The sequence below is a fragment of the Corvus hawaiiensis genome, chromosome 10, assembly GCF_020740725.1.
Source record: "Corvus hawaiiensis isolate bCorHaw1 chromosome 10, bCorHaw1.pri.cur, whole genome shotgun sequence".
Taxonomy (NCBI): domain Eukaryota; kingdom Metazoa; phylum Chordata; class Aves; order Passeriformes; family Corvidae; genus Corvus; species Corvus hawaiiensis.
Window position 1 is genome coordinate 8,952,558 of NC_063222.1, and position 12,361 is coordinate 8,964,918.

Consider the following 12,361-nt stretch of genomic DNA (forward strand, 5'->3'; position numbering starts at 1 on the left):
TGTTGCAAACACCATAATTAATTGGATTTCAAACATTAAATGCTTCAGTTGAGCAGCACAGGGGTATGTGTGGCACAAACAGGTGGCTGCCTAAGGCAGGGGATTGTTTAAATGCTGTGGGCTGTGAGGCGTCTGCATAAGCACGGATTAGTCAGATCTGGCTGGAAGCACAAGTCGTCCTTTCAGCTGGAACTTCCTGTCATTAATGCTTCACAAAATTAGGAAGATGTTCAAAGACAAGTGGCACTACAGAGGTGTTACATTAGACTGACGTGTGTAGCCTGGTTCTTGGAGGTATTTGTTCTTACCACAACACTGTGAAATCTGACCAAATTGGGTACAGCAGACACCTCCTCCGTGTAGAGCTGGCTTGTAGTCTGTCACGGGAACATGGACACCGGAGCTCCAGACTGACACCAATTAGCACTTCTTGTCAGGAGATGTGTGTAGCCCATGCTTGTGTGACTCAACCAGCAGCAGTGTTACTTAGTTGAGCCTGACTATCTTAGAAAAACAGGGCCAAAATCCAATTTTTTTAGGACAGTAGCTTATTGCTACCAACTTCAGGAACTCTTATTTTTGCCTTAGACAGTGACCTTTGAGAACAGTATGTCATTTAAAATTATATAACTCCCTTCCCTTTTTTTACTCACTATTGGATCTTGTTGTTTTTATTTGTTTCTTTTTCCAGACTGGAACAAACGGATTGAATACAGGCCTGGCTCTGGCAGCATACCCTTGTTTCCCAGCATCCATCTAGAAACGTGTGATGGACCAGTGTCCTCAATCCACACCACCATTGAACTGCAGACCAATTACATTGGAAAGGGCTGTGATCGTGAAACCTACTCAGAAAAATCTCTGCAGAAATTATGTGGTATGAATATGGTTTTCAGTTGACATAATAATGGGGGTTTTTTTCCAGACAAAGTTCCAGTTCCAGCATTCAGCACTTGGATTTAGCTCAGATGGTTCACCTTGGATTGTAGCAATGAAAATGGAGAGAGTGGTGGTATTTGACAGCTGCTTCATTCTTCTTTTCCATTTTTTTTCTCTATTTCATACTTTCTCCCTGCCTTCCTTTATTTTTTTTCTCTCCTGATCTTGTTCCCTTCCCTATTTTTCCTTCTTCCTCATTCCACATCTTTCTGCTTCTTTCTTCCCTCTGCTACAAATACTGGTGTGACAGTGTAGTGAGATTTCCAGTGTAGATTTGCCATCACAGGAATACCATAGGATTTGAAGGGAATCTCCCTGTTGTGTTTGTCCTCCTGACTCAGCTTTCTGTTTTGCTGCTCAGTGCTGTGCCAGAGGACAAACAACCAAAAAGTGGAAGAGTATTTTGGGAAATCATTTGAGCAAAAATATTTAAGAAACATGAATTTCAGATAAGCGCTGACCTCATGAAGAAATATTTCCTAATTATTTTCCTCCCTTTTTGTGCTTTTTGATAACTTGGTGTAAAAGGCACAAATCAATTTGGAAAGGCAGATTAAATACTTGAAGATACTGCTGCATTTTTTTGAGACGTCAAGATTCTGCATCTGGCAAAGCAATGGCCACACAATAACGCCTTTATCTTTTGAGATCAGCTATCTGTCCTGCTCCTCTAATATCCTGTCTTTAGAGTCCTCCTCTGAAGCCTTGATGGTGTGGACATTGATTCTATCTTCTCCAAAATGTCTCTTTGCCTGGCCCCTGTCTCAGCTACAGTAGCAAGTGTGTAATTTTTTTCCCATTTAAATGCATGGATTTTGGTTTGGGGTGCTCTGGTGTAGGGCTTACCTTTGCTCTGATAACCACACAGTAGTGCTGCAGATACATTAAGATCAATACACTAACCTTTAAGAAATAACTTTTGTAAATGAAAAATTTTAGCCAGTGTTACTAAATTATTAAAAATGGAGAAGCAGTCTCCAGGGGAAAATAGTTGGCAGTTTAAATTATCAGTTATCAGTGGAGATGGAGAAAGGGAGGTAAAGGCGAGTGGGAGTAGTAGCATTGTCATAAAATCTGAATGTTTTCAACTTGCAAATTGCTTAGTTAAGATCGCAGAAACAATCATGACTTTGTGTGTCTTTATCCAACTGCCTGGGCTCTAGAAGAGCAGATGAAAACCCATCTGCCCCAATATGCATCTTAATCGTGTTAATGACATTAAATCTGAGAGGCTGAGCAAGGCTTGATTTCATAAAGTACTAGAATTTTAATAAAAATAAATATGCTATAGCCAAAGTTAAATACTTTTGCCTCCTCTAAGAACCTGCACTGGCAGCCAAAAGAACATTGCTTTGTGCTGTTACAGACCTGAACTCCAAATGGCACAGTCACTTAGTGCAGATCACTACAAACAAGACCTAAACCACGAAATTATTACCTTGAAATCAAACACTGGTAGCAGCTGTATCCAACATTATCATTTCAAAGTGTAGGGCTGAAAGGACTTACCTTCAGCTGGTATAAAATTCCTCAGTTGAGGAAGGTTGTGCAAACTCTAAGGGGTTCAGTTTGCAGAGTGTGGCTTGACTGCCTCACCTGCTGACACTTGAGTAGAAAAGAGAATTACAAGAGTTTCTCAGGTCTGTCAGGGCCATTGTGGTGGCTGCAGGCAGCTCTGGGCGGTGGACAGATGTCACTGCTGAACTTCAGCTTTTGCTCAGCACATCTGTGAAGGAACAGAATGCAAAGCACTTGAGAAAATAGATAGGAGTGTAAGAGTGTATGTAAATAGGGGGAAAATTCTCACTGCGGAAAGAATTTGGTTTTTTTGTCCAAGTTTTCTGTATCTTCATAGAGAGCAGACATAGTAGAAACTTGTAACAGGACTTTGATAAAAGGGTTGTAAGTGACAATGTGCTTTACATGAGAATTGCTTTTAGCCTGGCCTGTACTTTGCTATTTAGTATTTATTACCATCCTTAATGTAGAGGGAACTCTTATGAAAGCAGGTTAAATTATTTCTGGAAATCAGTTTTCTCCCAGAAATTACCTTATTGTAATTAATGGCTGGATGATAATATCCTTTGAAAAGGAAGAAAACCCTGAATTTTTTGTCCAGTGAAGCACTGTGTGATTGCAGAGAGTGCAGAACTGAGCACTCACAGACAGCTCTGCACCATGTAGAATGCAAGGCTCTCTGTGTGTAATTAAAGATCCCATTTATAAATCCTGTGCTCATTTCTTCATTTATCTGTTGGAAATCTGGAGAAGGCAGATGCTAAGGAGGGTGAATTAAAATTCATTTTTTATATGACAGAAAGTTTAAGTTTGCTTTTCTTAACCCAGAGATCGGCACTCCCTTGGACGGTCAAGGTGGGCGGCTTAAATGATTAAATTGCACTTGAGTCATTTTAAAGTCAAGGAATTATTAGTGTTGTGCCTCAAAGCATTTTAGTAAGCATTCTTTCACCTTGTCACATGACAATAATAAAAAGTACAGACTGTCTAAAAGATGCCATTTGGACTACAAAAACATAGAATAAACCACGCTAAAAGAAATATAGGTTAAGGAGCCTAAAATATAGTGGAAAGATGGCTCTGGTGCTGTCTCCTTTCCCTCTAAATGTAGGTAAAACAGAAAATAATGGGATTGCTAATTCTCATGTGTGGCCAATGGGAAACTGAGTCAGGGCAACACTGAGTATCAGACTCAAGGCCCTGCTCCAGCTAAAATCCTGCCCTCTCTCTGTTATCCTGGGTGGTGCAGCATTGCAAGAAGCTCAAAGAAAGCTGCTGATCTGATCAAGAAGTACAATTAGGGCTGAGTGTTATTTGGATGATTTGGTTCCAGCTAAGACAGCAGCCTGGTCCCTCAGCAAGCAGCATCACTGTGTGCTTATCCTGGCACAAAGTTTGGAGCCCAAATGTGCAGGATTGGGAGAGGAGGTGGGGCCAACTGCATAAATCACTTGTGAAAATAAACACTTTTATATGCAAGAGGTGCCTCAGGGATCTCAGCCCAAAACTGAGCTTCATGCAGCAGTTCCTGCATTGTTCTGGAAGCATTTTTGGGAGAAAAGGGCATCAGGCACTACATTTTGGAAGAGCACTGATGCAATGATAAGGCTGTTCTGGGAACACCTCCAGACAGATCCTGTTTGCATTGTTCCAGGTCTGTCTCTGTACACGGCTGAGCAGCCTGGGACTCTGGCTGGATTTATTAGGATAGAAAAAGCATGATTTAGTCCAGCCAAGTCTTCCAAGCACATAATCCAATGGTTTTTCTCAGGGCAGGATTAAAACACACTAACAGGATGAGATTCCAAACTTAGCCATAAATCTCCATACAAATATGGGCAGATAAAGTGGAACCTGTTGAGCTTGGTGCTGGTTACACAAATGCTCTTGCACAAGCCTGACCTTAAGTTGGGTAAATGAGGTAATTTACCTGAGCACTCTGCTGAGTTTAACTAGCAATATGGAAGTGTTCAAGGCCAGGCTGGATGGGGCTTGAAGGTGCCCCACGTATGGCAGGAGCATTGGAACTGACTGATCCTTGAGGACCCTTCCACCCCAAACCATTCTATGATACTCTGATCATGAGAAAATTGCATTTTGGAGTGTATCCTTGGATTAATTCTAATAGAAAAAATAGATATTTCCAAATGTTTGTGGCCAGAGTAGATAGTGAGGGGTGAAGCTTCTCTGAGCTCCTAATTTAACTAATACAACCATGTGCCCATTCAAAAATGTATTTTCTTTGATATAAACCGTGGTACAAGGTATTTCTGTTCCTTCTGGAAATTTAAAAAACTGAATATAAAAATTAGTTCAGAAGGAAAATGAGTAAGAAAATAATGATTTTGCTTGTGTCCTGTGCAAATAATTTTATTTTTAGTGATTGAGTTAAAGAAGAAAAAAAAGTTGATCCCAAATTGTGCCATCTGGATAAATTGAGTTTGATGTATTCCTGTTGGTAACATCTCTGTATTAAGCAATGCAGTGTCGTGTATTATTCAGAATTTACAGTTTGTGAAATAAATAAACTTTGTCTCTGTGCTCAAACTATAAACCTGTAGGTGTTAGGTTTGGTATTTAAAATATCACTTCAAAATAGCCTCATTTTACAGTAATAAATTTTAGAGGAGAATCCAAGACATTCACTTACAGAATAATGTGAATGTTTCCAAATCATTACTATAATACTTTTTGTTTAAAGTCCATATGATACAATTCTACACACTCTTGGTTTAAAATTCTGCATACCTGCAGAGATTTGGGATCTTTTATCTCTTCTTGGATGGTGAAGGCAGAATATCTTAGCAGGGGATTTTTTATGCTGTCACGGTTTGCTCACAATATTGTTACTTGGCAAAGCAGCAACAGGAACACAAAGATTCTTGGAATTGTGTTTCCTTAATGCTAAATGCTGTCTTTCACCAGTAGGTAAATGCTCTGGGTAGCTCCTTACATGTTTTTAATAGTGCCTGGCAGCTGTTAAGCTGTAAGGAAACATAGAGCTGTGAAGAACTGTGCTATTTTATCAGACCTTGGCACCACGGTGTTTTCCATCTCGGTCTATCATTAAAGAACACGTGGAGTTACAACCATCAAATATGTACCAGAAACCAGCACTGAAATGATATTACCTGGTCAGGGTGAATCCCCCCTGTGAATTGACATTCCTACCAGAGTTATTGTGGATATCCGTGTCTGTCTGCTGGACACTGTGTGGCCTGTCCTGCACTCATCCCCACCATGCTGTATTTTACCGCACGTCATCCCCACCTATCTTCATGCTGTCAGGGAGGGAAGATAAATGCAGAAAATTTGTTTTGACTCTTAGCAGATCTTGAAACAGCTGAAGAAATGTCATTAATGAATTTCAGAAAATAATGAACATTTCTGAGAAAGGTAACTTTACATTATTTTTTATAGTTTCCTGTGCACTACATTTAATCTAGAAAACTCTTTCTGGTTTACGATGGTTGGTATTTTATAACATTTCAGTGATTTGGCTTTGAGGCTGGTAGGGCCACTTGCGTAGTAAAATAGTCTAAAGAGTGTGAATCAGAACCCTGGCCTATATTAATATAATCTTCACAGCTTTTTCATTGGTCTCTCATCGTGTTATTCATGATATGTGATTTGCAGGAGCTTCCTCAGGTGCCATTGACCTATTACCATCTCCCAGTACAACAACCAACTGGACAGCTGGGCTGCTCATGGATAGCAATGACATCATTTTTAAATTTGATGGAAAGCAAGGAGCCAAAATCCCAGATGGAATAGTCCCGAAAAATTTAACTGATCAATTCACCATCACTCTGTGGATGAAACATGGACCTAGTCCTGGGTTAAGAGCTGAGAAGGAGACTATTCTCTGCAACTCTGACAAGACAGGTGAGTCTGTGTATGGAAAAGATGTTATGCAAAGGGAATATCAACAGCGGTAGAGTGTTGCCATCTCTCCTCATTTTGTTTGGTCTGAGAAAAAACTAATCTCAGATGGTGCCACTCTAAACATTGCTGACTTGAGAGCTTATTGAGGGGACTGATGACTGCCTAAATTTCAAACACAGCTGGGACAACATAGCTAGAGAGATTTCACAGAAATTAATTAATAAAATAATGAAATTATGTTTAATTTTTTTCATTATTTAGATTGGGAGAAACAGTTCTAATTCTTCACTGAAACTAGTTATATGAAATATGCATTTGGATTTGATTTATTAGCTGGGATAGGATGATTCTATAAACAAAGCTGATACGGCATAATTCAAAAATATGCTCCCGGCAAGAACCATAATGATCCATGAGAAGACTCAGTTCTTTGGGGTTTCTCATATTTGGCTGGGTGTTGTCTGTGTATGAGACTTCCAGACACAGCCAGAAGTGCTGCTGTGTGTGGGGTGGCTGAGCTGGGTGTGTCCCTCCCCGCAGAGATGAACCGGCACCACTACGCGCTGTACGTGCACAACTGCCGGCTCGTGTTCCTGCTGCGCAAGGACTTCGACCAGGCCGACACCTTCCGCCCCGCCGAGTTCCACTGGAAATTGGACCAGGTACTCTCTGCTTCCTCTTATCCAGGACCCTCCCTCCTCCTCATCCCCTTTAGAGAGCACAGGGAACGACCCAGATCCCAGAGCAACTGTTCTGAAGTCTGTCCGGGGTCTGTCTGGAGTCTTCTGCACTTTCACTGCAACTTCCAGCTGTTTTAACTCTCATTAGGGTCCACATAAAAAGAGAGAAATGAGTTAACTTTGTTGAGTCATTTTATGCAGGAGTTTTTTTTTTTTTAATTGAGCCACTTTAAACGGTAAGTAGAGGTTTATATCCTTTGGCAGTGGAGGGAGATGTGACATTGCATATAGCTCCCTAAAAGTTTTCCATTTACCATTTTTAAAAAATCTGCTTTATCAGCACAATGGAAGTGATGGAAACCTTTTCAGTAAAGAGTATGCTGACACAGAAGGGCTCTTCTGTTATATTGTAAATCCAGTCTGCAGACCTTTTCTTTCATCTGCTGTGCTGTATGTAATTTCTCCTTATTATTAAGAGTATATTGCGAGAAAATTATTATTAAAGAGATAAGAGTTGCCTTTCATAGATTTATTAATTCTAGGCAGGATAAGGATCATTTGGATGAAAGAAGACAGACTTCAGCAAAGTACTGTTTTTTCAAAGCAAGTTTCTTCTTATCTTTGAGTCCAAACTATGCTATTGAAGATGAGCTATAGGATGTTTACTTTTCTAATTCACCTTCTAAATGCATATAAAAATGAGATCTCCATCGTGTTTATCAGATGAAAGCCTGTGGTGATCATAGCACTTGCTTTGCATGCACGTTAACCAGTCTGGAATCACTTTCTGCTGTACTTGATATGAAATCTTACAGTGCCTAAAACAAATTTAAATTAAATCATATTGAAGATTGCAAGTCCAGAGTAACTGACATCACCTCAGATAAGGCTGTTCTGAATGTTGAAGATGTATTTGTATTTCTAACTTTGTAGTAAGCATCTAAATTAATGATAATGCAAAGTTTGTGGGAAGTATTTCAATTCTGAAAATTGAGTGCAGCCAGCTTCTGTGTCCTTACAATAAGAGAAGAGCCAGTGTCCTCTCAATAAAAGAAATTTGTGTGTGTAACTCTTGTAACTTGGCCATAAACCTTCCTAACTACTACTGAAAACTCCTACATGATGGAAACCGGAGACAGAAAATATTTTTTTTAGGTTACTTGATTAATTTCCTTTCATTCGGCTGCTGTCAATTGATTTCCACAGTATATTTCCAGCTGTTGTTTATAGCTGAAAAAGAAAGTAAGATTAAAGTATAAATAAAGTTTGTTATGGGTTGTGTGCCCAGACTTCCATGAAGATAAATTTATATTGTCATGGTGATACTGTTGTAAGTTTTGTCATGAAGGGACCTCATAAAAATTGCTGCTTTATCTCTTCTTCATGCTCCATCTGGCCTATATGGTAGAGTAAATTAAAAGAAACTGAAAATAAAATATATGTGAATAATGGCTGGGAAGGAACTTGCATGGTTTTGAAGACAAGGCAGTGAGAAATTTTCACTATAATGTAGTAAAATGATGCCTTCTTCTAACTGTATACCCAGAGTGGTCCACCTTAGAAAGCACAGGATATTTTAAAACCACATCATAAAACAAATTAGGATCCTACTCAATATGAAAAGAACCTGGGCTAGACTTTCAAGAGAAGATTAAGTTGATTATTTGCATATTTAGACACTGAAGTACCTCTGGAAATCTCACCTCCAGAGAGTTCATTCTGTAGTGGCATACTCTCTGCTTTCTTGTTTTTGTTATGTTAAGAAAAGCCTGGGAAGTGAGCTGTGCCCAGCTGCTGTCCGTGTGCCCCCATCTGCACTGTGGGACAGGACTCTGCAGACAGGACAGTGCAGAGATGACTCTGCAAGACCCTCTAGGGCTTGGTCCCAAGCACAGCCAGAGCAGCGTAAAATGTGGCAGAGCACTTTATTGCTGAGCTCACTTTATGAGTGCAACAATGCAGAGATTGTTTTTGCTGAGAGGAATCCAGTGACCTTGGAAGAGGGTGAAGCTTGAACTGGTGAAATCATTTATCATTCTCACTGTGGAACAGTAAAATTTATGATACCAGCTGCTCTGGGCTCTATCTACTCCACAAGACTCCTCATTCTTTCAAGTCACTGACCAGGAATGTGAGCTTATTGTCATTCCAGGTCTAATTGAATTTTCTAGATCTCATTTCTGTGGTGGGTGAGTATGGCACACAGCTGCAGGCTCTATCCTTTTCTGGATACAGGGATCCACGGAACATTTTATACAGCTGCACCTGAGTGCATCTGAAGCCTCTTGGCACCGTAACAGCCTTGTGTAAGAAGTGTCTGGAACCTCCACATGACCGTGTCTGCCAAGTTAGCTCTGGGAAGATTTGTGTCTTTAAGTCAGTTCATAAACCTAAGGATTTATTTCCAGTATGGCTTTGAGTTTATTGAGCCCTATTTGTTACATTAATGGCCTTTCCTAGGTGAATTTTTAACTTCCTGTACTGATCCATGACCTGAGAGTGCCACAGCCCTGGGCAGACGTGCCTTTACCAGTGACCTGCTAGGTCCTCTGCAGAAGGTGCTAATGATCAAGGGTAACAGTCTACACTGAAGGTATCCTTGTTGTTTATGAGGAACATGGGAAAAAAAGAAATGTAGATAGTTTGGGATTTTCCCCACTTTCATCCTTTTGCAAAGTGTCTTAGTTGTGAGAGAATCCATTAGCAGTAATTTGGAAGTAAAGGAATAAAAAAAGCAATGTTAAAGAAAATCAGTGTCAAGTTTGTAATGCTGGGAAATAAAAACTGCAATAGATGCCCAGGTAGAGGAGGTTCCTTCCTTTTACTTATTCTCATTTCCTTGTAAGCCCAGGTGTTTCCTTTGTTTCAGAATCATGATCTTTTTTCTGAGTTTCCCATTTAAAAGTTTCAATTGAGTATCACCATGTGTTTGTCAGCTTTTTTGTCATTTCTTTTCTCATACTTTAACTATTAGACACTTTTTAAACCCTATTACAAGAAGTTTTGTTGCCAAAGACAGTAAAACGCAACTAAATCATCATCTATTTGTCTCAAATGGATAGGAACATAGGTGTGATTTTAAGTAAATTAGTTAGCCAAATATGTATTTGGGCCATTTAAGAATAGTCTTTGACTTTCTTAGAAAGCTGCAAACCAAACCAAAATTGTAGTTTGAATGATGAACCATGGCATTCAAGCCTTTGGTGGCAGTGGAATACATAACATTAAATAGGACAGTGTGTTGTGCATTCTGTCCAGCATAGGTATTACACTTGCCACACAAATATGAGGACAGTCAAGCCAAAAGGTGTTTTTCCTTCTCCTAAATCAATAGGATAGGAGCACTTTTTTTAGAGGGAAAAGGTCTCTGAGCCAGGGATGAACAATTTTTTCATGTACTTTATTCACAGCGCAACATTATTTTCAGGATGTTATCATTCTGCAAACAGTCTTCACGCCATGGGCAAAATTGATATTGATCCCATTAAAAACAGGGAATGCACTGCATGATCTGGAGTCATTCTAAGTCAGCAAAACCAGATAAATACGCAGAAAGTTACTGTTTCTTCACTAAGATGAGATAAATTGCTTTGAATAATGCACAACTAACCTGCAGTGCTTTTCATTGTGGAAAAGCCCCAGACAATTCCTTTTCTAACAGGAACTAGAGGTAAAGGTAGTGCATCTAAATCTAAGTGTGCATTTTGTCTGTGTGGGCACTGAACTGGAACTGCTGAAGGATCAAGGCAAGGCCTTGGTTTGCATTTCACCCTTTCACTGGCCACACACATGCACCAGGGGCTTCCCCCTGGAGAAAGCAGTTGTGGCCAGTCAAGCACTTCACTCCCAGCTCCTTTTTTAAAATAAGGTACTGCACAAGGACATGGTAGAGCAGGAACTGACTTTTGAAGGAATTTATGTTACATGATTAGAGGGTAAAGTGAAATTGATTTGGTATCTGGACTCTTTTTTTTTATGGTTAAATTAGGTATTTCCATTAAATAGCAGGATTTATGCTTGGAAGTTGTTCTTTTATGCTGGGTTTTTAGACATTGTTTAGAATTGTTATGTGCGTGCATTCAGTTTTGAGAAGAGCACCCTTCATGTAATGAAAACTGTGAGTGGCCTCCCTCTTGAGAGATTCCGAGAGAGAGAAAACTAGCGAATACTTACGGAAAGTACACAATGACCTCAGTCCTAGAGGGTTAAGGGTACACAGAGAGACAGGATGCTGCAAGTTTCCATCATCTCTGTGCGTGAAATTTCTCCTCTAGGTAAAAGTCCTCAGGCTTGCCAGTCCCATCCTTTTAAACATGATGCTCTATTTGAAGTTAACTTTTTTTTTTAATGATGGAGTTTAGTTGTTTATTACTTGAAGCTCAAAAGAGTTTCTTATGCTCTTAAACACTTAGTTTAGAATTTGGTATGCAGGCCTGCACTGTGTTGTGCATACATCTCTAATAAAACTGCAAAAAGAAATCAGTGAGGTGTTTTCCTACAGAGCCAGTAAGAGTTAAATGATAAATGAATCTCACTGATTCTGCAACAGAGATGAAATAATTCTAGGACTTAAAAAGTCTTGGCAGTATCCCTGGCACCTCAAGTGCCTTCCATTACAGCCCTGTCTATTCTGATACACTTCATTGCCACTTTCCATCTTTAAATGCTATTTTGACAAATATTTATTCAGTGTCTTGCTTCAAAACAGTTTTTGGTAGCACAAGGATGAGTAACCAGTGATGATAAATGCCAAAAATATTCTTTGAGATCCCAACTGAAAGAAGCTTGTTTAATAGAAGTTTTTAATGCAACTGCTCTATCACTGATAACAAAATCTTGACAAACCAATCACGATGGCTGTCCAGAACTTGCTTTATGACATACAGAAGTTCCCTTGGGCCACCTCTGAAGTATTCCCTACAATCTGGTGTGGGTTTGTGCATTTCTGATTTCTGCAGTACAGCTTGGTGTGAAACACAGTAACTGCTCTGTGCTCCCGTAAAACTTCGATGACCTTAAGGAGCAACCAAGCTCAGTATTTTATAATTTCTCCATTTGCATTTGCTTGAAATTATTTGGACATTTTTCTGCATATTTCTGCTCTACATTTTGCAATTTTGTGACCTGTTTTATTACAGCTTTATTACACTGGTATGGAATTTTCACACCTGTTCATGATCAGCTACTGTTCCCAAAGACTTTGAATGAGCTGGGTTGACCCTTCTTAAATGATCCCTAATATGTGTTGTCCTTTGGGTCTTACATGGGCAACTGTTTTTCCCATATGTGGTTACGATCATTCCCAAGGCAAGTTAGAACTGTTGCAAACACCAAGCCCT

General features: G+C 39.6%; 1 protein-coding gene across 1 annotated transcript in view; it reads left to right on the plus strand.

The window, feature by feature from the left end:
- The window catches only part of CLSTN2 (calsyntenin 2), a 213,684-nt gene that overhangs the window by 148,943 nt on the left and 52,380 nt on the right, over positions 1-12,361 (plus strand). The window contains exons 6-8 of the mRNA XM_048314740.1: positions 692-877; positions 6,094-6,342; positions 6,883-7,004. Of these exons, the coding sequence (XP_048170697.1) occupies positions 692-877; positions 6,094-6,342; positions 6,883-7,004 (557 nt within the window). The remainder of the gene's footprint in view (positions 1-691; positions 878-6,093; positions 6,343-6,882; positions 7,005-12,361) is intronic.